A 27,645-nucleotide genomic window follows, 5' to 3' on the forward strand; every position below is an offset into this window, starting at 1 on the left:
TGGCTTGTTTTTATTATTTCTTAGAATGAAAATTTCACTTAATGAGTTAGGCTTGATGTCATCCTAAGTACCCTCCCTGCCCATCCTTGATGTCTGAATTGAGGTACTTTGGTCAAGAAGGTCTAGAATGGAAAACATCCCTTATACACTCTACAATGGAGGTCTTCTCCCAACATCTAATTCAGTAGTTCCCACCGTTTTTTCCCTTTTTCTCTCCTTCAGCTTGTCCAACATATATCAATATCAGTAACTGACTACTTCTCATGAGGCTACGGATTAAAGACAAACAAGAAAAAACAAACACTGGTTTCCTAGTTCTCGGATAATTTCCAGCCCACATAGTTACTTGGTACCTGTTAGAAAAGATTACCCTTTCTCCTTCTTTCTCTGTCTTTCTTTTTTTTATTTTATCTTCTATTAATTTTTTATTTGAGTATAGTTGACACCTTATTTACAATTGCCAAGATATGGAAGCAACCCCAGTGTCCACTGATAGATGAATGGATAAAGAAGAGATAGTATGTATATACAAAGGCTACACTTTCTCAACAGAGGCAGTTCCGTAGGTGTAAGGTTTGGCAGTTTAGGTTCTTTTGTACAAGAAAGAATAAGTCTCTTCTTGGGAGTGGACAAGTGAGGAGATTGTCACCTGTAGACCTGAACAGAGGCATTGGCCACTGACCCAGGCTGGATTTCATTCAGACCAACATCCTGGCTCCATGCAGTCTTGCATGGAGACTTAGGGGGCTAGGCCTGCATCCACCCCACACCCTGGGGCAATTACTGTTATGCAAGGAGGCAGTGCAGTTCTCTCCTTACCACGGTAACTTGCTCCACTCACCCCCACAGATCCAGTCACTTCTCTTTCACTTTTCATGGGAGATGGATCTTTAAGAACTTTTGAAAGCCATGCACATTAAACTTTTCTGCTGGTATTAATGATACAGCAAGCTTTCTTTTGAAAGGAATGGAGTATGGGGACCAATTTTTTTTTTCCAAGAGAACTGCATGAGAGTACTCATTCTGCATTCTAATGGAAGAAAATTTAATGCAAACTATAGAGGGGGAAGGAACTGTATTTCTCAGCATTTGCTGCCATAACTATGTTCCCTCAGCAAACCTCTTCACTCTACATTAGCCACACCAACAGTCATACATCATGCCAGTGGAAGAGGCCCTACCTGTCTGCTACCCACATGCCAATAGGAATCTCCTGTCCTGTTGCTACCAGCACGGGCTGTGACTCAGGGAGTTCAAGGAGGAGTCCTCATCCAGATATCTATAACCCTTGGAGATTTGCTCTGGTGGCTATTGGCAGGCTGCTGGTGAACCTGGTGAGGACTCTTAAGACAGAAAACCTTTAATCCCATGACTCTAATCAGCCTGACTTTCTACTTCTAGCTTTCAGAATCTGCATGGTCTAAAATCATGTAAGAGAGAAGAAAAATGCTCCCTACTGTCTTCAATAAGGCAAATATGTCACAAAACAGAAAAAATCAGAGAACATAAGATGAGGAAAGGAGAAGAGGAGACCATCTGCACTCTCCCATAAATTTTGTGTCACTCAGTCTTGAGAGTCAAGCAAAATGTTTGTGGCCAAGTACTTCTTTTCTAGAATTGCAAGAAAGCAATGATACACCTAGATTTGGGGCTGATTAACCACTTCACAATGCTATATTTTGTGGAATCCAAAGTTCTATCAATTATATGATGCCCTTTTAACTTTAGAAACATTCACCTAATGTCTTATTAACCCTAAAATGTGTATTTTATTTTTTTTTAATTTTTTAAAACATTTATTCATTTTTTGAGAGACAGAGAGAGACAGAACATGAGTGGAGGAGGGACAGAGAGAGAGAGAGAGAGAGAGAATCCAAAGCAGGCTTCAGGCTCTTAACTGACAGCACAGGGCCCAAGGTGGGGCTCAAACTCACAGACTTGACCTGAGCCAAAGTTGGACACTTAACCAACTGAGCCACCCAGGTGCCCTATGTATTTTATACCTATCAAAAGAGTACTTTTGTATTTATTTATTTATTTATTTATTTATGTTCATTTATTTTGAGAGAGAGAGAGGCAGAGAGAGGGTGTGATAGAGAGAATCCCAAGCAGGCTCTGCACTGCCATTGTGGAGGCTGACATGGGGATTGAATCCATGAACTGTGAGATCATGACCTGAGCTGAAACCAAGAGTCAGGCACTTAACCAACTGAGCCATCCAGGTGCCCTTGTATTTATTTTAGACAAATGCTTTTATTATATAATATCATTCTTTTGCACGCACAGCAGGAAAATGAAAGTGAAGTCAATGAGTTAAGATATTCCTCAACCTTCTTCACAAAGTCTGAATCTTCTGAATCACTGTGCTGTTCAGTCATCAATAGTCATGTTTTCTTTCTACATAGTATCATCCTCTATGATGTCAAAAGGTTGGTGATGTGGCTTTTCTTTTAAAAAAAATATAATATCGTTTTCCAATTTTAAAACTGTGTTCTCCTTTTGCTTCCCCAGTAAATCTATAAACTCCTTGAGCAAAGAGTAGTTGTCACATCCTGATTTTGGTATCTCCCTCAGCTAAGAAGGTTGTGTCTGTCTGGCTGTGTTTGATCCTCAATACATATTCATTCAATTGGATCACTGCATCCTACCTCAGTAGCAGAGAAGGAAAATCAGCAAGATCCCCCTGCAACATAGTTCTCCAGATTTGGAGTCCTGCAGATAAAATTGTATGTTTTGGGGTATGAGAAAAATCTAGGTCATATGCCTCTACTTGGGAACTTGAAAGAGTTTTGACAAGTGCTTGATTTCAAGATGGAGATATTTCTCTTGGTCAGAGCCTGGTTCTGATAGATATATTTAAGTAGAAGGGGAGGGAAATCCCAAATTACTCATTTGACTACAAACAATATGCTCATTCCTTGTAATCTCTTTAAACCCTTCCTTCTCCATGGCATCTCTGGAATTCAGTTTGGGCTGATCACACCCTATTTGAATTTCTGTAGCCCTGTAGCTCCTTTTGTATTTATCAGATTCTGCCTTTGGAAACCTCTTATATTATAAAATAATTTGATGGGCATGAGTAAGTCTTTTAATTTGAAAGAAGGATTTGGATGAAAGAAACTTGAGAAGTAATACCACAAACACAGGTTGAGGAATGAAAGAGTGAGACACGAAGGGAGGAAAGCCAGTAAAGGGTACATTAATGAATGGCTTTCTGCTGTGGACAAGTGGGGTTTATTTTTATCGGAGGCTGTGGTAAACTGAATTATGGCCCTGCAAAGAGGTCTTCATGTTAATCCCAAGAACCTACAAATATACTACCTTATATGGCAAAAGGGACTTTGCAGATAAGATAGAAAGATTTTCTGATTACTCTGGTGGTATAATCACAAGGGTCCTTATAAAAAGCAAACAAAAGTGTTAGAGTGAAAGAATTCAATATGACAACAGAAGCAGAGGGAAGGAAGGAGATATGACAATGGAATCAGATACCACAGTCGTATGAAGAATGACCCAGGAGGGGCAGTAGCCAAGAAATAGAAGCAGCCTTTGGAAGCTGGAGAAAGCAAGTAAATGGAATCAGCCTAGAGCCTCCATAAGAAATACAATCCTGCCAACACTTAGATTTTAGCTCAGTGAAATTTATTTTGTACTTTTGACCTCAAGAACTGTAAGATAATAAATTTGTGTTGTTTTAAGTCACTAAGTTTGTGGCAATTTATTTTAGCAACAGTAGGAAACTAACACAGGGGCCTTCTGAGAAACCATTAGGATTGTCCCTAGAGTCATTAACTTTCTATTGTGTCTGATTTGTTCAAGCTAAACACCCTCCTGCCCTCTGGGAGCCAAAGAAAGCTCTGAGTCAGAGAGACAGAGATGCATGAAATAGGAAGTCTTGGGATATCTAGGACTGTCCACCAAAAATGCAAGTGATAAGTAGGATGGGCCAAGGAGGGTGGGTGGAGCATGGATATTACCTTCCATGGTAGTAAGTGAATGTATGCATGCGTGTGTGTGTGTGTGTGTGTGTGTCTGTTGTTCCCCCTTTATCAAGTTCTCTGAGGCTAGAAATTCTCTCTCATTCACCAGAAGCCCTAGCATAATGCCTAGCATCTAGGAAAAACACTTCCTGACGGATTGGGTGACAGAGTGTGACAGCTTGCGAATGTCACAGTAAATAAGGAAGTTGGCTGTTTTACAGAAATTTTTCTCTAATTCCCAAATTAAGCCTATGCAGAAAAGGAAAAATGGCTCTTTCTTGGAAAGAGATTCAAGAGACTTTGTAGATCCCAGGCAGTTTGGGTGCAAGGTGGCTGTCAATCACAAATGCAAGTTGTCACTAGGCAAAATGGCCCTCTCCTGCTGCACGACCAATCTGCAATCTAAGACTCTCTAGTCAAGGTTAGCAGATAAATCAATACAAAAAGAGATGAGCATTTCAGGCAGTGCTGATGTCAAACAGCCATTTCATGTGTCTGGCAGAAAATTGAGCATATTGGGAAAGTACTAAAGACTTCCTGCGTGAAAATGCTGGGATCCCTAGTCTTGAAAGGAAAATCAGATTAACTTTCACAAATCTTTCCTGACACCTGAGAGACAGTTTCCTCTTGACAAGGGCTTGGAGAGGACAATGTGATAAACAGCGGTGTGGCCTTCTCTTTGCTAGGTGTCTAATTTGACATAGCTTTTTGTGGGCACTTGTTAAGTACTGGATTCTCTTTTTACCCCTGACATGTTTTTATTTATTTATGTATGTATTTGTGTACTTATATATGTACGTATGTATGTATTTATTTAATTTTTCAAAGCAATGGATGTTAGCAAGTGTTTTCAGATGTGTTGTATATTCTGACAATATTGTAAGCTCAGCCAGGTGCATTAGCCTTCAGAACATATTAAGATGAAGGCTGAGTGCCTCTTCTTTAAGAGAAACCTAGAATAAAGTTTCGATTTTCCACAAGAGCTTCTCTTCCTGATTTGAATATGTCAGACAAATGTTTGACGCCCTTGAATGGTGTTTGATTAAATTCATTGACACCCATTGGCTGTTAAAATGGCCCTCAGGTCCTAGAAAAGCTCTTTATATGTATAAAGACATATGCAAATAAATACAGATAGATATGTTTTAAAGACCATTTTATAACTAACGTATTTGAAAATTATAGCAAACAAAATATGATATTAAAATTAACTGATCTTGTAAAAAAATCATCAGGGTCTGAAGGAAATTTTAGGGTAGAATAGAACATGATTAAACCCTGATGGATCCAGAATTTTGCTAATAATGTAAAGGTCCTGGTTGCCACAATCCTCAAGGAAATCTCTGTCCAGTGCATATTTAGGGATTGTAAATACAAGCTGGTTAATGATAAACTTGTGAAACAAGTAAGGTTGAAGTACAAAAACTTCAGACAAACGCTATTAGAAACCAGCCTGCTGCTTAATTGAGAGACAAGCCCCCCTTAAAATGGGGCAAATGTTTGCATGATCTAGGATACACCAATTCCCACCTGTTCACTTGAGTTCCTGGGCCTGTGGCTCATAACTGTAATCACATTTCACCAATTCCTCCTGCCTGCCTGACAAAACTTGGGTTTTTGTGCCATTTATATATGGTCCCCAATCTTTGGAGCTTTGTCTAAAGTAAGTAACACTTTAGAGGCGGTAACCCAGTGGGTTAACTTTCATAAGGGTTATGATTTACAATAGCACATTTATTTACAATAGCACAACTTCCTTGTTTCTTGGCAGTTCTCTATTTGGCCCCCTCCTCCCTCTTCTCTTTTCTCTAAGCAAACTTGCCTGAGATTCCTTGCTGACTAGCTTTTGTTTGGGTTTGGTTGATAGGGAAAGGGAGGGATTGGTTAACTAGCAGAATGGAAAGGTGGGAGGAAATGATTTCTTCTTTCTTTCAAAAAAAATTCTTCTTTCTTTTAAAAAAAAATTTAACTTTAATTTATTATTGAGAGAGAGCATGAGCAGGGGAAGGGCAGAGAGAGGGGGAGACAAAGAATCCGAAGCAGACTCCAGACCCCTGTCAGCACAGAGCCCTATGCGGGGCTGAAACTCACAAACCACAAGATCAAGACATGAGCTGAAGTTGGACTCTTAACTGACTGAGCCACCCAGGAGCCCCTGATTCGGATATTTCTTATCTCAATTCCTTATTTTGCTTTCCCTAAATCCCCACCCCTGACTCCTCCTACACCTTACCCCCCCCCCCAACTTTGGCACTATGTTTCTGGCAGTAGCTATGCCTCTCGATGACCAGTTCACTAGGAAGCCCTTTCTTTCACTAGGCTATAGTGACACTGTTTCCACTACTTTCCTCTAGGGTGTTGACTGCTTCCCTGGGCTGTTGGTGTCTTGGAGTCCCAGTTTATCTTGCTTATCTTTGAACCTTGCTATTTCACTGTAAGTGGTCCCTTCATTTAATCTCTTTATTTAAACTATCTCAGGAAACTGTTTCCTGTCAGAACTCTGACAGTCACACTTTGTTTGACCATAGCATTCTTTGAAAGTAAGGAAGACACATATTTAGTATTTAATTATAAAATGCTTAGGTTGGGGTGCCTGGGTGGTCCGACTTTGGCTCAGGTCACGATTTCACAGTTTGTGAGTTTGAGCCCTGTGTTGGGCTCTGTGCTGACAGCTCTGAGCCTGGAGCCTGCTTCGGATTCTGTGTCTCCCTCTCTCTCTCTCTCTTTCTCTCTCTCTCTCAAAGTAATAAACATTCAAACATAATAAAATAAAATGCTCAAGTTGATACATTGCAATATTATAGTTCTCATTTGGAGAGTGTGCTACTCAAAACTTTATTTGGAAAAGAACAAAAATAGAAGGTGCGTTTTCACATAATATTATAGTTTGGGCTCAAGTGTCCATGCCATTCTGTATCTGTGTCTATAGTAGCAGACTAGGTTAGGATCTGAATACCTTGGTATCTACTACTCTGGAAGAGGCTGAATGACTCATGTCTTTCTTATACACAAGGCAGAAGCTGTCCAAGGTCCTTTCAGTCTCGATAATAAAAGCTAAGATGAAGTAAATGTCACATTGTGTTTATATTTAGTAACATGGTAAGTATGCATTATGTTTATATTTTACACATAATATTTTAATATATTTGTATATGCACACATACATACTGAGAGATAAAGAGAGGATCTGAGCTATGAATGCTGTGCATGGTGCTGCTTAACCTCAGTGTTAACTGAAAGCGGCACATTCATAAATACTATGTCCCAGAAAGAAAGTCAGAGATAGCCTGATCTCAGGTTCTTGCAGTATAGCCCAAGTTGGAGAAAATAAACATCTTTTAAAAGTCTACTATTTACTAGGAAGCATACAAATGAATGCAGTTTAATTTGGGATAAACAAATTACATGGGTGCTGAGGAATTGACAGGAAGTAAGGAAACAGGTGACTATACAGAAATAAATTCAGAGAGGGGGCTACTTCTGCCCTTGAGGAGAAGAAAATTAAATCAGTGACATTATGGTGGCCACGAAACCATTGCTACGTCTTGAATGACTTCCTCTCCAAGTCTTTTTATGTGATGGCTCTTTTGATGACTGAAAATGTTTAAAATAATTTTCTACACAATGATACAGTCTAAAAATGAGAGGCATTACAACAGGAATAGAACAGCTTAGGAATCATTATTTTTTTTGGGGGGGGGAGGGAAGTGAGCAAAGAATGAATTGTCATGCCCGCATATGACTGCTCATGCTCTCATTTTCTACTTTAACTCAGGCCATATGGATTACTCCACCATCCTCTTCCCTTTTCTATCAAAATTGCCATGGGCTATTCCATCTCACACTTTCTCTCTTGCTTCACCTAGATGAGGAGAAGGCCGTCATCTCTGCAGTTCATTATTTCCTTACCTCTAAAGAGAAACTGCAGGTTCTTTGAGTTTTCATGTTTTCTACTAACCATCATGGTACAATCAAAATTTGGGGCGCCTGGGTGGCTCAGTCGGTTAAGTGGCCGACTTTGGCTCAGGTCATGATCTCTCGGTCCGTGAGTTCGAGCCCTGCGTCGGTCTCTGTGCTGACAGCTCAGAGCCTGGAGCCTGTTTTGGATTCTGTGTCTCCCTCTCTCTGACCCTCCCCTGTTCATGCTCTGTCTCTCCCTGTCTCAAAAATAAATAAAACGTTTAAAAAAAAAAATTCAACATAGAGGGCCATTATTAAGCTTAAGAAACATGTCAAGATAGCATTTGTCCTGGCACTTGATCTACTGTTTCTAACCCTGTACAGGAGTCCATTGTGAACATGTTGGGCTTCACTTGGCCCCCCTGGGGCAGAAGTCACTCACCTGCTGTCTCTACCTGCCCATCTCCTTAGGCAGACTCTGCAATATTGACGGACACCCCTCTTTCATCACCACCATGACTTGCCCCACTGATTCTTCTCAACTTGCTCCCCATATTCCCATCTGCCAAGGGAAATTTTTCTCTCTTAATCTTTCTTTTTCTTTCACTCTCTCTTTGTGTATGACAAATATGTTAAGCATTTTGAAGGCAGTTATCATCTTCAGATTTGCTGCAAACAGATCAGAACAGTAGGAGTCCCCTTCTCAAACTTCATTTGTCCGTGTGCCTCAGATGAGCACTAGGCATTAATAAAGACAGTCAGCATGGACACCTGTGCCCCATCTTGAGCAATGGGACCATTTTGAATTCTGTAACAGCTTCTCCTAAGTCAGGGGGGAAGATATGAACAAATGGGAATACCTGTGTGTAATCAACTCCCCAGTCAAGTTGTAGAATATTTCTATCACTCTAGAAAGTTCCATCATGACCTATTTCAGTCAATCTCAGCCCCCTTTAACAACTCTCATTCAGATTTCTAACAGCTTATTTTTGCTAGTTCTTGAACTTCGTATCAATGGAATCTTGACAGTATGTACACATTTATGTCTGACTTCCTTCATACAAAATTCCGTTTTGGGGGGTTCTTGGGTGGCTCAGTCGATTAAGCATGTGACTGGGGTTCAGGTCATGATCTTCCAGTTTGTGAGTTCAAGCCTTGCATGAGGCTCTGTGCTGATAGCTGACAGGTGGAGCCTGCTTCAGATTCTGTGTCTCCTTCTCTCTCTGCCCCTCCCCCACCCGCTCTCCCTCTCTCTCAAAACTAAATAAACATTAAAAACAATTAAAAATACAAAGTAGTGTTTTGGGGATTCACCTGTGTTGTGTGTATCAGTAGTCCATTCTACATTTTTTATGAAAATACAATATTTATTATTGTATGTAATAACACAAGAAATGTGTCTGTGTATAATTGTGACAGGAAGTGCAATGGGCAGTAATAAAGGAAATTCCTAATGTACATGAAACGTGCTTGGTAATTTTAATATGTTATTAAAGTCACTATTGACATTATTACACACAAAAAAGTTTTGTCTCTGATAGAGCATTCCTTAGTAATCATGGAGCCTCTGTGCTTGAGTGGAAATTTTACATGTTTGCTGTCACACAGCAGTTGCCTCAATATCATTTCTTAAACTGAGCTTTTGAATTTAGAATGCCAAAAAAACACTGAAGCCATTGGTGGGTGAGCTGTTATTTAGAAAATATGCCAGAAGCGGCTCCTGGGTGGTTCAGTTGGTTAAGTGCCCAACTCTTGGTTTTAGCTCAGGTCATGATCTCACAGTTCATGAGTTCCAGCCCCGCATTGGGCTCTGTGCTGACAGTGTGGAGCCTGCTTAGGATTCTCTCTCTCTTCCTCTCTCTCTGCCCTTGCCCTGCTTGTGTGTGCTCGCGCTCTCTCCCTCTCTCTGTCTCTCTCTCTCTCTCTCAAAATAAAAAAAGGAACTTTAAAAAATATATGCCAGAAATAGTAGCTGGAAATGCTCATCCATCAAATCTGGGAGCTATTTTATTTTGTTTTATTTTATTTTACTTCATTTTATTTTATCTTATTTTATTGACTTTCTTAGAACAATTTTAGATTCACAACAAAAGTGACTGGAAGGTATAGAGAGTCCCACATACCATCTTTTGATATTCCCATTATTCATATGTAGTTGTTGCACAGTTCTTAGGTATTCTGTTCTCTCTTTTTTTGTTCCATTTTGGAAGTTTCTATTGACTTCCAAACTTTCTATATCCTCAAGCTCACAGGTGCTTTCTTCAGCTATGTCTAGTCTGCTAATGAGCCCATCAAAGGCATCCTTCATTTCTGTTATAATGATTTTGATCTCCAGCGCTTCTTTCTGATTCTTTCCTAGAATTTCTGTCCTTCTCCCTGTGTTGCCCATCTGTTTTTGTATGCTATGTGCTTTACCCATTAGAATACTTAGCATATGAATCATTCCAACATCCTTGCCTTATCTGAATCTGGTTCTGATGCTTAGGCAGTCTCTTCAAACTATGAGTTTTGCTTTGTAGTATGCTTTGATTTTTTTTTTCTTGATAGCTGAACATGGTGTATTTGGCAAATGGAACTACAGTAAATAGGCCTTTAGTAATGTGGTGGTGAGGTGTGGGGGAGGGGAAACATGCTCTAGTCCTCTGCTCAGGTGTCCGTCATTAATGAGCCCGTGCCTCTGAACTGAGAATGTCACAAGTGCTTCTTATTTTCCCTCTTTCCCTCTTCAGGTGAGATTGGATGACTAGCATGGGCTACAGATGGGAGTTTTCCTTCCCCCATGTGGACGGATGGCTAGAGCTGGCTGGACTAGAATATTCCCCTTCCCCCAGGTAGTTTAGGCTCTGGTAACATAGTTTCTCCTGAAGGCAAGCCTTGTTGAGAACAGTGTGGCCTATTTCAAAATACAGTAAAACCTTGGATTGCAAGTAAGTTGTTCCGCGAGCATTCTGCAAGATGAGCAAACATTTCTAAAAAATTTTAACTTGAAAAGTGAGCATTATCTTGCAATATGAGTAGTACATGATGCTGCACGTCACATGATCACAACCGAGACAATGGTTCTTGAAATTCGCTTTGATATGCAAGTGTTTTGGATTACAAGCATGTTTCCAGAACAATTTATGTTCTCAAACCAAGATATTGCCGTAGTCCCTTTCCCTGTCCCCCTGCAGCTGGCATGAGGGAGGGTTTTCTTTATATTCACTGTGAGAAAACCTGGTCGAGCTCCTGGAGATAAAACTTACAAAAGTGGGGTGGGCACCCTAAGGCTAGGCACCTCTGGAGTTTTTTTGTTGTTTTTTTTTTTAATTTTTTTTTTTTTAACGTTTACTTATTTTTGAGACAGAGAGAGACAGAGCATGAACGGGGGAGGGTCAGAGAGAGAGAGAGAGAGAGACAGAATCTGAAACAGGCTCCAGGCTCTGAGCCATCAGCCCAGAGCCCAACGCGGGGCTCGAACTCACGGACCGCGAGATCATGACCTGAGCCGAAGTCAGACGCTCAACCGACTGAGCCACCCAGGCGCCCCACCTCTGGAGTTTTTAACTCTAAGACATGTGTACCCCAAGCTCCAACAGTTCCTTAACTACAGTTTAGGTTTCCCTCCCCTTGTACTGGCTCCTGTGGACGTTTCTGCTCAAAGAGCTGCTGCTCCGTGAAATTGTGGTTCTTTGTATTCACCTGCCTATTTCTACAGTTTGAAGGGACAGTGATTTGCCCTGGGACCTCACTTCTCTGAAAGATCTAAGAAAAGTTGTTGATTTTTTTTTTCAGTTTCTTCAGCCTATCACTTGTTAGGAGGGAGTGACAACTTCCAAGCCTCTTGTGTGCCAGAACGCCATTCTACTTTTTAAGAAGAAAAATAATGTCAGGTGTCACATACATAAAATACTGTGCAAACATCTGCTTTATTTTTCTCTCAGGAATACCTTTGAGTGTACACAAAAGTTCCAACTTCCTAAAGGGATCTGTCAAAATAAATCTTTAACATTTATGTTTAAATGGATATTTATTCACACTAAAAGCACACCCTAAACTTCTTTTCTGGTCCTGGCAGGTTTTTATGGCACATTACAACTTCATGCTATCTTGTGTCTGCTTACTACAGCTCAAGCCAGAGAACAAATTGATTTTTGATGAGAAATATGCCCTTCTAGGATTTCATTATGCTACCACAAACTTGGTCTGGAGCTCATGGTTGGTGAAATACTGTCATTCATTATTAAGACTGACAAATGATGAGCATTGTGGGAAATTTGCTTTTTAAAATGCAGTTTTCCTGCTTTAAAATTCTGTGGTTTATTTGGTCTCTTCCATTCTCCTATCATTCCTCAAATGCTTACTATTCCCCCAAATACCTCACTGTGGTTAAGAGGAACGAGCTCGGCTTCTGTTTGAGAGAAATAGTACATACGTCACTTCCAATTACATTTTTCTGGGCAATTTCAGGAGTGGTGTCTTATGTTTGGGTAAACCTTAGAAATCTAAAAGCCAGTGAAGGGAATGTTCCAGATAGAACAAGAAAAGGTCATATCTGTGATGAATCAGAGGCCATTGCTCAGGCCACTCCAAATTCATTTTAGATTTGTTACAGAAGCATATTCATCATATCACTGGGATGTTGTGAAATCCACAGTGGAGTGATTGGGAGTCTAACTAGCAAGCATCTTTTGGATGCCGATACTTGACCATAGTAAGTACGGTACAATTCAGAGGTTTAGCTATAAATTAGGTCACTTTGTGAATACCTCCCCTTCTACTACTTGTTTCTCTTACCGAAAAATTATATTTTCTAGTATTAGGAGGGGATTCTGGGGAAAAATAGGTAATGCAAATCTATTTCAAGTCTCTCAGGAGAAACAATTGATCATACCTTCACTTGAGGTTCTGACTCTAGGACATACTGAAGAGTTTGGTGCTCCTAGCTGGGTTTCCAGGCCTCAGGTGAGGAATGACATTCACGTACCTTTAGGCTTCCTTACATCTTTTGGTTTTCTCACACCTTTAAGTAAATAAGGTAAATGCAGGAGAGGGACCTAAATAAGCCCTGTGAGGAACAAAGGGTATGTGACTTATTCTATTTCATCTTCACAGCAAGAGGGTAGCCTTATCCCCATATTACTGGGTGGGCAAAGAATGGAAACATGCTTTGTAGAAACACCTGCCTGGCTCGGTCAGTGGAGCATGTGACCCTTGATCTCAGTGTTGTGAGTTCGAGCCACACATTGGATGTAGACATTACTTAAGAATAAAATCTTAAAAAAAAAATAAAAAGGAACAGGCTATACTCACACAGATTGCCGTTTTCACGGCAGGATGCAATGTCTAGTAGGTTTGACTGCAAAACCTTTTCTATTTTCCTTATTCCAGGGCTTCTCTGGAAACAATTCCCATGCCTCTGAATTCTTTGCAGTAATATGCACAATTTATTACATATATAATATTTTTACTCTGGACAGTCAACAAGTGAAACCATCTTCCAAAACTGGCCAAGACCTAGATAAGAAGAAAAACCACTCCTGAGTGCCGTACATCCTCAGTGGGATTTCAAAAAGCATATCAGTCTTTGCTCAATGTATCAGTCAGATTTTTCTGCATTACAAATGACCTCGAAAGAGCAAAGGCTAACAGCAAATAGCATTTATTCTCTTGTTCACAGTTCTGCAGATTGACTGGGTTTAACTGGTTGAGGCTGGGCTGGACCTGACTGACCTGGATCCCAGCCTTTTGGTAGTGGTCAGTCTGTTTCACCTACCTCACTTCAGGTGCCATTCTGAAAGGGCAGTGGCTACCTGGAACATTCCATTTTTATGCCGGTGAATGCTCTTAAAGTCTCGCATTTGCTCCCATCCCATTGACCAAAGCAAGTCACATAGCCAGACTCAACATCAGTGACACAGGGAAATATACTCCACTTACAGGATAGTTTTGAAAAATAAGGGTGCCAAAGGGTGTGGCAAAGAGGAGTGAGGAATTCAATATGCTTATCCAATCCAGCACATTTAGAATCCAAACCATCAAAAAGAGACACAGTAGTCTAATGGTGACATTACTGCCCACATCAAACTGTGTTCTCCATCACAACAGAGAAATTTTCAGAATTTCTCACTTGTGATCTTTCAGAGTGTCTTTGAAAATGATTTTCAGGATGATGTACTCCAGTGGGCTTTCAGTATATCAAAAGACATATTTTTGATCATAGAAATTATATAATTATATCAAATAATGTGTTATTTTTAATCACAGTCTGAGTTGCTAAGATTGCATTAATCTCTGTGTTTCTCAGCAAAAGAGTGGCTGCCATTTGTAAATTCTATCAAACCATAGAGTGGAGTTCTCACCAATTGCACCAGCTCTAGCTAAGAAAACTTCACATGCTGAAATCTGGAGACTGGTTCAGATGGACCTCAGGACATAAGAGTGTAGCAGCCAAGGTCTGTCTTAACATTCATATGTGAAGAGGAGAGGCTCTCCATGCTCAGTGTTTATTGCACAAGAGTTGATCAGTGAGAAACTTCAGAGAAATTCCTGGGATTATGAGGGCAGTTTGCAAACTTAGGCCTTCAAGGGAACTTGGCTAGTTACTGGGGAGTAAAAGCCAATAAGCAGGGGCTTTGGGGACTCACTCCTCTTCTTCCATGTTATGGTGTCATGGTTAATGCTGCTGGAAGCTGTGATGAAAATATTCAGCGCATCTCCTTCAGGAGAACCTTGCAACCTGGCTGTGCAGGTGGGAACATAAAAGCTTTTTAGGACATATGTGGTTTCATCCCTCTAAGTCAGTGACACTTGAAGCTAAGAGACCCTCTATAATGGTGTGTCTCTGAAGGAGCTCCTGTTCTCTGACCCAGCTTGAAGGTCACAGAAGCCCAAGAGGTGTTTTTGGACCTAAAGCCAAGGGACCTATTTCTCATTCTCCTAAGTCCATGCCTTTAGGTTGTGCCAAGGTCACATGTGTTGTGGAAGTTCTTGCCCAGCAGGCACAAGAGAGCCGCACAGAATTAGTTTGTTTCCTTCCCTCTGGTGAGAGAGATGATTTTCCTAGGCTTTAGGTGGCATAAAATCATTTCAGGATGCTAGGAAGCTTCACACCTTATTGAGCACATACTTTGCTCTGAGCACTGAGGGTGAAAAGGTGAATAAGACAGATAAGGGCTCTGCCTCATGGAGTTTATATTCCAGTGGAGTTACTCATGGTAACCAAGCATTTCAGAGTATGAGGGGGGCCACACAACTGCTCTGGAAAGCCAAAATGAGGAGTTTGGACTTTGGTCACAAGTCACTGGCATCTCTTAGCATGGCTATGACATGGTGTGCTTTATGTTTAGAAAGATCATTGGCTACAAGGTCCATGCACCACAGGGTGCCACCAGTTCAAAAGTAGAAACTTCATTTTTGTCTTTTCAGTAGATCCCAATATAAATCTTTCCTACTCAAATGTGATACCCTTGGTGAACTCCCTTGATTGCCCCTGTAGGAAAAATGTTCTTTTAAAAGAGAATATTAGAAATCTTCTGTTCCAGGTGATTCTATGAGATCTTTCATCTCCTTTCTCAAGAGACTTATTCAAAGTTAGTAGGAACAGCTTGCATAAAATAGCATTTGTTTCACGAGCCATTTCTTAGGTCATTATTATAATTCCTTAGGCAAAAGATGATTTAAAAAATATCCTCAGAAATAGAAGCTGGAGCTCATAAGTTTTAGAAACTGATGAAGCTTGCATAGATTGTAACCTTGTGTCCCATAAAAGTGCGGCTCATTCATACCCACTTTGCAGAGCGAAGGAAAGACAACTTGAAAGGAAAACTTCATGTTGCACAATGTTTTAAGTAGGTGAAAGCAAAAGTAACTCAAGTCTGAGGCTGAATATAGTAGAATTTATGGAGTGTCACTTGCTATGGAACACATAATGTCAAGTGAAATGAAAGAATGGGGGTGGAAAGAGTTTAATGATAAGAAGTACAGAATTTTCCTTCTCCCTTGTATATATGACAATCCTAGAGGTCTTGCTTGGAAAATCAGTGCTAAGCTGAACAAAATAATGGGTAAGGCAGGACCACAGAGAGAGGTGTGATACACAGAAGTTCTGTTGTGAGCCAGTGAGCTTCAGATTTCTAGGTTCCAATTGTGTCCAGAATGATGGTACCTATATGTTGAGGAGTAATTGTACCATCCCATCCACCAGCTTTTCTACAATCCCAAGGGCATTCCTTGGGCCCTATCCATACTCTGAAATGCAGACATTAAATGGTAGACTGGCTGCCACCCGAGAAAGAGAGCAAAACATCAGTGACCCCAGGTCTATTGGGTGTGACCAGGCAGGAGGCCCCGTGCTTGGCACACTGAAACAAGCTTTCTCATCCTATGTGCCTCCAATTTCATTTCCTTCTCTTGGAGTTTGAAACTGTTGCCTCAGGAGGTGAATCTCTGAAGGAGAGGGGTCATGGTAAATTCCATTCATTCTATGGATGTGGGAGGATGAACAATAGCAGGCGCTCGGCTAGGGTATGGGTGGAATCAGGCAGACCCAGGCTTGGGTATTGGCCCTGCCCCTTGCTTGGGTTCTCTAAGAGTCACTTTCATTCTATAAAGTGGGAAAGACTATACACATCTTGAAGGGAGTTTTGAAGGTTCAGGCAATTTTATGTGGAAGCCAGAGGTGACAGGGCTCTTAAGGACAGCCTAGGCTCCCACCCTTGCCACCCATGGCCACATGCAGTATCTTTGCTTCCTCTTCAAGCATATGCTGGTTTAAACCACATTAGTGATTGATACTGAGTCTACCAATGCTTGCATAACACTTAGACTGCATTTTGCACACCTCTTGGTAGTTTTTAATATAAAACCAAATTAATCATCTTTGGTCACTGCCTCCCTGAATACACTAAAGTCACTGTTCATTTATAGACCAGCTCATCTTCAATTATTCTCCCTTGTTCTTTTCATTGGGTTGTTGTGGAGATTAATTAATATAATACATATAAATGCTAGGTAGAGTGACATGTACATAATAACTACTCAATAAATGTTAACAGCAGCAGCAGCAACAACAGTTTACTGTGGTTTCAAGATTTCTGTCCAGTGGGGCCAGGCTTCCATGCCAGTGTGAGCCTAACCTATATGACCTCTACCCTCCCCCCTCCCCAAAGTAAAATACTATTGTGCTTCCATGCTGACAACTTCGAACTTATTTCCTCCATATCATTAAGTAATTTATAAAACATTTATCTACCATGCACATGCCAGACCTTACAAGTAGAAAAGTCTGAAGAATGGGTGCCATCAGATAAAACATGACCCCTCATTTTCTCAAGTTCATGAATGCATGTTGATTGCAGTCGTGGTTTGGCTTCCCCCCAAATCAGGCTCAGAGGCAAGGGTTTGAGTTCAAGTAGTTAACTGGGGAGATGATTTCAGGGAAAGAAGCCAATAAGAATGCAATTTGCCACTGTGAACAACAGGTGGGTAATCCCACCGGGCAACTCGAGGAAACTGTATGAAGCATGCACCTCAGTGTTGTCTTGCCTGAGGGGTGAGTGAGCTGGGATATTTATCCACAATCTCTCATTAATCATGGGTTGAGAAATGTTGCTGGTGGTCTTGATTCCCTGACACTTTGGACCTACCCCACCTATGGTGTCACTATGGACACCCTCAGTTAAAAGCCTGCTGGTGCTAGTGGGTGTAAATCAAGCCAGTGTGCAAGGATGGCATATGCCAAGGGGATGTATATAGGGTGTTGTCAGCATCTGCTATGTCTATTGAACTTGTTAAGATTCCATATGATGTATATATGTGCATATTTTACAAAAACCTGCCTTTTCAACACCAGCTGAGACTCCACCATCTTACTGACAGGCTGGGGATGTCTCGCTCTTGCCTACTGTGGTGCCCTTTGCTCTCCTGAGGAAAGCCAGTGACACCCTCTTTAGCATTCTGCTGCTGTGCTCACTGCAGTCACTGAGGCCAGTGTCACTCTTATTACTTCACCTGTTTTATCTTTTGTGAAACTCAGCCTTTAGCCAGAATTGTCTGAGTGGCTGCTCTAGCGATTGCTTAACGGTGAGCCTCCTTCAGCTCATTTCTTTCAAGTAATTTGATTTCATCGTGCTATCAGAATTGCTTTTATGTCTTGGAAGGAGGCCTAGGGGGAAGGGGTTGACAAAAAATGTTTTGAGATTAAAAAATAAATTCATTTCCCTATACTTTCCCTTGCTCACCCATATACCCCATACTCTTATACCCCCACAGCCCCGCACCTTGGTGCACCCTCCATCTGTATCCCCCTACCTCTCCTCCTGACCAAAGGCAGATGTGTGTGTGTGTGTGTGTGTGTGTGTATGTGTGTGTGTTCGTTCAAGAAATAGTCATGAGGAATGTTCTGAGAAAGACAACTCATCTCATGCTTCATGTCCTTTTACTTGAGCTTGTAAAGTATACTATTTCATGTCCCTGTGGTCCCCACACCAGAATTTTTGTGCTAAGATGGAAAATGTTGTGGTTATACTGTCTCAAAATTGAAGCAAAGTGTAATTTTGCATTGATAATAAACATTGACAATCTCAGTTCAACTGATGTTAACATTTCAATAAACCCAGTGATACATCCCTGTCATTTGGGACAGTCTGAGATTTGCATCAATGCTGAACACCCCATGTTTAAGACCTGCATAGTATTTTGCTTGAGTTTGTGTGTAAATAGAAAAAAAAGTACCAACATGCTTTAAAGATTTGATAGGGAGGGAGAACTCAAAATTGAATGTGAATTTCACATGCAGAGTTCCAGAGAGGTTTTGTTTTTGCTTTTGATTTTTTTTTAACTCTTGCTTCTAACTTTATCACAATTCAGTACTAATCTTGTGCTTCTAGCCACTGAGGGATGGTTAGTATGGCAACCAGTGTTTCATCACAGCTTTGGACTAAGTACCCTTCTTGGTGAGATGAGATTATGGACTAAACACCCTTTGAGGCGAAAACCACTCCAGAAGAACTTGTGCATGGTTTTTACGCTTGTGAGCTTTGCCTGGGCATTGATATCTAGGTTGCCTTATTCTTACAACTGCTAGAAAGGCATCCACAGTTAAGGCAGAGGTGACTCCTTATGGCTGGGCTTGACAGGGATATCAGGGGCAATGCAAGAAAGCGAGGCCCTGGCTAGACTGTACATGGTAGAGGGGGGTTGACATTTGGACGCATGGGTTAATCATACCTGGAATTATGTTCAATTTGATATTTTTTTGCAGTAAGAACTTCTTTGAAATAACTGACTTAAGGCATTACCATATGCCCTCGATGGTAGGGTGATCCAGAGCTGCAAGCAGACTGTCATTTTAGGTTTAAAACAAAAGCTGATCCATTGCTTCTGCCTGCAAAAAGGGTAGTTTTACAGGCAAAGCAAATTATGTCTACTTTTATTTCAGTAGAATATGCTAGATTTTCAGTAGAATGTGTTTTATTTTATGTATTTTTATTATTCTTTAATTCAAGTATAACTGACACAGTGTTATATTAGCTTCAGGTGTATAATATAATGATCAAAAATTCTACACGTTACTCAGCGCTTATCGAGATGTGCACTCTTAATCCCCTTTGCCTGCTTCACCCAACACCCCACCTACCTCTGCTCTGACACACACCACAAACACCAATTTGTAGAAAGTGGTATTTTTTTTTTTTATGTCAGGGAAACAAATTTAGTCTTTGTGTCAGAGCAATCGACAAAGTTGAAGATATTGGAGAATTATCAACAACAGCAAAAGAATAAAAGAATGAAACCTAGAGAGGAACTTCGTCTATGACAAGGTCAAAACCAGATTCATTCGAATTGTGTTGAAAACATTCCAGATTTTTAACAATTCCATCAAACGAATAGTCCAATGGCTGGGCAGGACCTTCAGTGAATCTTCATTGCTATATCTTTCTGCAATTTGATTAAAAGAGAAATATCTGCTTAATTACTGAGTAAAAGGAAAATATCTGTCTAATGAGTTATTTGCTGTACCATGGATAAAAACTATCGTAAATTGAATTTTCTGTTTCAATTTTTACCTCTCTTGTTCAAAATTTGTAAATATTGTGTTGGTTTAATTCTGGTAGGAGTGTAAATGGGTAAAACTGCTTTGGAAAACTGGCAGAATCTACCAGAGTTAAATGTCTGCTTAAGCGATGAACTGGTAGCCCCAGCTCCCAGGTATATACTCAACAGAAACAGTGCTCTTGTCCACCAAATGACATTTATGATAATGTTCATGGCAACTTCATTCCTAATAGCTCAAAACTGGAAACAATCCACTTGTCCATCAACAGTAGAATGGCTAAATAAATTGTGGCATATTCATACAATGGAATACAACACTGCAGAGAAGAAGAAGCAGCTTCTGCTATATGTAACAACATGAATAAATCAGGCAGGCATAATGTTGAAAATTTGGACCAAAAGGGGTGCACATTGTATGTCTATATATGTGAAGTGTAACAACAGACAAAACGAATCTGTGACAGTAGAAGAGAGAATAGCAGTTTCTTCATGGGGTAGATATTGACTTGGGACGAGGCAGTTTTCTGAAGAGCTAGAAATATTTTATATCTTGATTTGGGTAAGGGTGGTATGTGTGTATGATGTATGTATGTACATTTGCATGCATGTAAAAATTTTGCAAGTAGTTTCAATATAAAAGTAAACAAAAAGAAAAAATCACTTACACATTCTGTAAATCAACTTCAACATTCACAACAGAAGTTAAATTTAATAATCTATACTAATGAATAAGGAACTAAACTTTGGAATGCCAACAGAAGCACAGATTCTATGTACACCTGGGCACACACATATATAATTCCCTGCACGCCTGGCCCTAAATTATTAATGGCTTGTTCAGCCTCATTGACCCTCATACTTGGAAGAGATTTTCTATGTCATTTAATTCAATGATTCATCTAAAGCTTGTCTGCAGCCTTCCCTCTGGGTGGCCATCCTGCTTTTATGAACAAAAGCCCTCTGGTGACCAGAATACATTGTGACCTCCCGAGGTAGGCCTTACTGTCGTCGGGAGCCCATCCCTGAGCAAAAATCTATCCTGTCTATTCATTGGTCTTACTTGTAACCCTTGGAGTCTTGCAGTTAAGTGGACAAAGAATTGTGCTGTTGCTGTTTCCTCTGAATACTATACTTCATCTTGTATAGATATATGCCCACTGAAAGAAGGCATATTTTCAGGGACATTTGTCTTGATATTTCCCTCCATTTTTAATTGATTACAGGATATCATTCCATTAGGAACTGTGTTTTCTGATATGAATCTTCTCAGTAGTTTCCCCTCAGGGATGAAATAGGATAATGTGGATATATCATTGCACCCTTCACCCTCTGAGACTCTAGAGCTAAACACCCTTGTTCTCCCAGTGCTGGCTTTCTTGCTGTCAGTACAATGAATCACAAGTCCACAGTCCATTCACTCATTCAACACACATTTATTGATCATCTTGTAGGTGCCAGCAATGGTTTAGAGATACAGTGATAAGCAAAACACGGATGTGATGTCTGCCTCCTTAGGGCTTTCACTCTACTAGGATTATTAATCAAATATGTACATAAATAAAGGTAAAATTGAAGCTAAGATGAGTACCACCAGGGAAAGCTCCATGATGTTATGAAAGTGTCAAATAGGGAGTCGTCAGAGAAGCCTTCTCTGGAGAAGTGATGACCGGGAAAAGAACAAATAAAAGTTAAAATAAGCTAGGAAACGAGGGAGAAATGTCATTTCAGGAAGAAGATACAGCATGAGCAAGGCCTTCTGGCAGAGAGCAAAAGCAAACATGCCACATTCAAAGAACAGAAAGAAGGTCAGTGTAGCTGGAGTTGAGGAAGCAACGAGCGATACAGTGTGAGAAGAGCCTAGAGAGGTAGGAAAGAGTCACACCATTCAGGCAGGAAATATGAGCACTAGTTTGGGCTTCAAGTGCTTATAAAGGACATCTCTTGGAAGGTAGCAGAACAAACTAAAGATAGAACAAGTTTTGAGAGAGCATGCTTAAATTAGTAATTTGGGAATAAAAATGTTGCTTCAAGGAGCAGGGTGTGATCTAGGGAGGCGGTGGAGTGGAGGTGGTTGTCAAAAATGACCAGGTCAAGGAACTGGCAGGCCAGGTGGGTCATCTTATTGGACACTGAAGTCACCCACGGTTATGGCAAGCCTTGAGATACAGATGAAAACCATAGCTCAGTGCCAGAGGCTTTGATAAATGTGGGAAAGTGACCAGAAGGTCACATATAATTGGGAACTGACTGTAGTTGCCATGGTTCTATGAGAATTTTTATAATTTCTCTGTGGGGACTTACGTCTTCTAAAGGTTAATGCTGACGGCCATTGCAACTGAGCATGATTACAGTATTTATTAGCTTTATATAGCCCTATAATCTTATGATTTAAGTACTTCTTAAACACATCAAAAAGTTGGAGAAGAATTTCATGGGAGGAGAATAAATAGGAAAAACTAAGACCCAAGTCTAGAAAGGCTCTTTGTGGTGTATCATGCCCAGCTAAGGAGCTAAAGTTCACTCTGTAGTTGCTGGAGAGTCCCCAAGGTCACCATTGTTTTGTGTAATGTTGTGGTAACTATACTTTAGGAAGAATCACTTAGAAGTGGTGTGCTCAACAGAATGGAGAAGCGGGGGGATGACCAAAGAGGCACGATTATGAGTCAACTACAGTAATCAAAGTGAGGACTGATTGTTCTTTGAATGAGATCAGATGGCAAAGAAGGAAAGGAAGTGGTATAAAATATTTCAGAGGACTCAGTTACCAGCTGGGGAAACAGTTAAATACTGAAGCAGTGTTTAGGAGAGAGATATCCATGAGCAGAAACCAGAAAGACTGGAAGAAGTTCATTTTGTGGAAGAATACACATTACACTTCTGGTTCTGGAGTGCATCAAGGGGAGGTATCCAGGTGATTACAAATGTAGATGTTAAACTCAGAGGGGAGGTGGGGGTAAGGTAAACTAGAAAAGCCACCTGTAGTTAACCCCTAACCACAAATGCCCATCCCAGCCTCTTGCTTTTTCCTTGCAGTCCACAGGGAGTCCTTTTCTTTCTACCTCTCATCACTTCTCTTACCTTTTCCATTAATTCCTACTTGCTCACACATACTTCTGAGGACAGTGTCTCCTCAGCTCCCCGCTTTATTGTTCTCTTCCCCAAACATTCTATCACTTCCGAGAAAGCCTCCTCTTTCTTGCTTAGCTCCCTTTGTCTGTGTTCCCACATCCCTGATTCATTCGCATGCATGCCTCTTATTTATTTCCTCCCTCTGACTTTGGGTTTTAGAGGACAGGGGCTCATTAAACATGTCTATATATCTTCTCTTTTCTGGTTCAATAATAATTTGCTTAATGAACGAACTAACAGGTTTTATTTTAAGGGTTTTATATTTTGAAACCTTCATTTAAGGAAAATGTAAATAGATGAAACAGTTCAAAACAAATTCACAATCCCAAATGTCATAGATGAATTTACAAAGTTTAAAAAGTTATGGGGTGCCTGGGTGGCTCAGTCGGTTAAGCGTCCGACTTCAGCTCTGGTCATGATCTCATGGTTTGTGAGTTCGAGCCCCGCGTCTGGCTCTGTGCTGACAGCTCAGAGCCTGGAGCCCATTTCAGATTCTGTGTCTCCCTCTCTCTCTGCCCCTCCCCTGTTCATGCTCTGTCTCTCTCTGTCTCAAAAATAAATAAATGTTAAAAAAAATAAAAAAATAAAAAGTTGTGCACATTTTTCCTATGCCAGTGGTTCTCTCTCTCATATGACAGTGGTCAAGTGGAGCTTGGCCCTGCTTTATTTTGTCCCCTTTCCTAATGCACTCTCTTACAAAGTGTGTAGGTAGAAACCTAATCAGAAAAGCAACATTTGTTCTTGGAAATGTGGACAAACATCTCTCTCTTGCTCCTCTTCTTTCATACGTTTTCTCTGAAAGTCTAATGAGATTTATACCGTTAGTATAAACTACTGGAATATGTATTTGCCTTCCAATAAAACTGGTCTTTTAAATCCCAGATCTCCCCATTTCAGCAATACCTCTCTCTTTCTGCATCTGCACAGAACAATGTCACAGGAGCCCCCTGATTAAAAGGCATGTTAGTGGATGATGCTGCAGCTGGCTAACACAGAATACCGACTAAGGTGAAGGCTGAATTTAGATGTTGGGAATGGCATACATTTAATGGATGCTCCTAGAAAAAGGAGCTAGAGGAGCTCAGATAGGTGAGAGGAATCATAGAAGGCAGTGCTGAAAAATCCAGGAGGAGAATCTTCAAATCTATAGTGACAAAAAGTAGATTTATAGCTGCCAGGGGCTGGGGTAGAGGGATATTGAGGAGTGACTATTAGTGGGCACAGAATCTTGTGGGGGGATGATGAAAATATTCTGGAGTTGGTGGTGATAGCTGCACAACTTTGTGGAACTATAAAAATCCACTGTGTTGTATACTTTAAAACAGTAAAAAAAAATTTTTTTTTTAAATCCAGGAGGGAAGAGGTATTGAAACATGGAAAACTAGTCAAGCACATCTGATACAGGAAAAGATGAAGACTGATTTGAATGAGTGATTGACTATATGAGATTTGGTGATTAGGAAGCCAATAGTAAGTTTAAAGAAAGTAGTTTCAAAGGAATAGTCACTCCCATCTTTTCTTCTTTTTTCCCCATAAATATAGAATTTGTAAGGTTATTCCTTCACATATATTTTATTGGCAGAATGTATGATGATTCTGCAAGTTCAAAAATATGTTTGATTTATATAAGCTAAAGAGATATTCTGGATGGGTTTTAGAAATTCTAATTATGTGTGCTACTGCTCAGTAGGACATAAGTGTCTTTCTTCCCATCTTTCTAAAATCAAATCCATAGTGCACAACCAGGTCAATTCATGCTGTCTTAATCTCAAACATAATTTTTTTTAGCATTTATTTATTTTTAAGAGACAGAGACAGAGCACAAGTGGGGGAGGGGCAGAGAGAGAAAGAGAGACCCAGAATCCAAAGCAGACTCCAGGCTCTGAGCTGTCAGCACTGAGCCTGACTCGGGGCTTGAACCCACGAACTGTGAGATCATTACCTGAGTTGAAGTTGGACGCTTAACCGACTGAGCCACCCAGGCGCCCCTCAAACATAATTTCCAGTGGCTCTAAAAAGAAGGCCTTTGAATTCTGACAATAACTTTCTTTGAATTCTGGTAATAACTTTCAGTGGTATGGCTATTTGGCAAGTTGCTTGTCCTGTCTTGTGCCAGTTCATTGATAGAGTCCTGCTGGCCCATGACCCTGGGTCAAGTACATGTATTCTCTAGCCATATTTACTTGGTTTATAAATTGAGGGTAATAAACCTTATATGAGCACCTCTTATGAGAATATTATATGAAAGTGCTTTGAAAACTCTTAAACAAATGTAGATATATTTTTAATTGACTGTTGTAGAATTTAAAAGACAGTTAAATCCTTTTTCTTGTTAGTGCTGGACTGGCATAGCACTAGCCCCTTTCATGCGTCATATGTGTGATCATGGGCTTCATATCCATGGGTACCTTACTGAGACCTGTCTTGCTCAGTAGTAATTGGTTGAATTGCATACTGCTTAAATGAGAAGAATTCAGTGTCATACCATCATTGAATTCTCTATTGCCTTCATCTTTTTTTGTTTATTTGTTTTATTCTGTTCTTCACTTAGGATTCCCGAATGAGCCTGCTTCCATTGTTGCCCTCAGCACCATTAAGGAATGGCTGGACAAGAATCATCACGAGGTAGGAGGAACAACATAATTAGAAAACATTGAAAATGGTATAATTTGATCCTCAATCTCAAAAAAAGCAGAAAAATTTATTCCATAAATATCAAGTAGACCTAGTCATTGAGCCAAAGCTAGCTGACCATGCTTTGTTGAGGTTACATAGGTGATTGAATATTTTCCAGTAATTAATTGAATGAAGGGATTATGCTGATTGTTTTTGGTGGTGAATATATACAAATTGATCAGTCTCATTTGGTCATGATCTCATTTTTACATCTTTAGATAGTATGGGTTTTGTGTGTAAAAGAGAGAACAGGATGGATTGTCCTGTGCTATTTTCCTTAAGGAGTTAAGCTATCTTTGTTGACAGGGATTCCTGGTGTATGGTAATTTTTTGGTATCTTGAGGTCCCTTTATTTATAATTAATCATTCCCCTAAAGTAACTTCTGAGTGTGAAATTGGAGTACAAATGGATAATTGATAGCTAAATCCTCATGATTAGGATTTTTTATGAAACTGCTTCTCTTGGACTATTCATCATGCATCTTATTCTGCTTATTTAATAAAATCTTTAGGATATGTTTAGTGATTAACAGGAGCATTACTCAACAAAGTAACACAATAAGTAGAGATACTGTGGAAGCTTAGATTTCAAAATTTTGGCAATTAACATATTGTAACAGTAAATAGGTTTCATATAATACACAACTTTGTGTGTTTTTATTCTGATTTTTTCTCAGATATTCATGTGAGTGCTATAAAGAATTTTGTTCCATTTATGATAGACCATGAATTTAGCTTTCTTCTTGGGTAGGACATGGATTATTTGGAAATGTTTGAGTATGGAGACAGACTGTGGGCCTTTGCTAATAATATGAGAGATAGCTTCTTGGTGCCTTTGTGAATTTAAAAAAAACAGCAGTGTAATTTTCTGTTAATTGCTGTAATTTCAACATTTTTTAAATAGATTCAGAAATTGTTACTCTCCAGGAGGAGTAAAGACCACATGGCCAAACATATCCATTTTGGTGCTTGTTCTTTCTTTTCCTCTTACTCTGAAAGGCATGCATACATATAACAGATTTGATATAGAGGATGGCTGTAATAACCTCAAAGAAGCAGAATTTTTTTTAAAAAATACCAAAAATAACCAGTTTACAAAACATTTCTTTGACATGTATTATTTTCACAACAATCTCATGAAGCATCTAGCATAGGATTCTCATCTAGAATCAAAAGGTTAAATGACATACTCAGGATTTCAGACTCACAAAGCCAAGAGTCTGACTTTGCCCTCCTTACTCCAACAGCCATTCCTCCTTGGAGGGATCCTGAGGCCAGGGAGAGAAGTTCAGTCCCTTTGAAAGTGGTATTTTTAATATATCTCTTGGTTATGGTAAAAGCTCCTCACCTGGACCATCTGCTTAGCAAAAGTGTCGAATGTTTCATGAATACAAATTGAGCTAGTGTATTGGTGCAAATCCATATTTCCAGTAAAATAGTGATCCAAGGATATTCCCTACTGATGAAAATTCACATGTGTCATGGTGGCATGTAAGAGAAGTATGTATACTCACACAAAAGTCATCAAGGAGATGATTATGAAGAGGAAACTTGTTGGTCATTTTTATAGTTCATTGAAAAATCCTACTGATGGGTTTTCTCTGTTAAACTATGCAGGTTATTTTTCATGGAAATGTGTTAGTGTTTCCCACTTAAATGGTCTGTGCCCTGACAAACCTTGTTAGCTTCCTCTGTCTTTGAGTCTGTTCTTTTGCTTTCAGATCTTTTCCTTGCACATTTCTTGGGTCTGTTGTATAGAAATTTAAGTAGTTTAGATTAAGGAACACAGCTCAGTTATCGCCACTGTGACCTTAAACATATAATGTGCTAATTCTCTTTTAAAAGGCCTCTTTTTCGGGGTGCCTGGGTGGCTCAGTCGGTTAAGCGGCCGACTTCGGCTCAGGTCATGATCTCACGGTCTGTG

General features: G+C 40.0%; 1 protein-coding gene across 1 annotated transcript in view; it reads left to right on the forward strand.

Annotated features, from left to right (window-relative positions):
• MACROD2 (mono-ADP ribosylhydrolase 2) overlaps window positions 1-27,645 on the forward strand; it is a 2,036,271-nt gene that overhangs the window by 1,513,265 nt on the left and 495,361 nt on the right. Inside the window, exon 8 of the mRNA XM_049650090.1 lies at window positions 25,597-25,670. Within this exon, the coding sequence (XP_049506047.1) occupies window positions 25,597-25,670 (74 nt within the window). The remainder of the gene's footprint in view (window positions 1-25,596; window positions 25,671-27,645) is intronic.

The sequence above is a fragment of the Panthera uncia genome (genome assembly GCF_023721935.1).
Source record: "Panthera uncia isolate 11264 chromosome A3 unlocalized genomic scaffold, Puncia_PCG_1.0 HiC_scaffold_11, whole genome shotgun sequence".
Taxonomy (NCBI): Eukaryota; Metazoa; Chordata; class Mammalia; order Carnivora; family Felidae; genus Panthera; species Panthera uncia.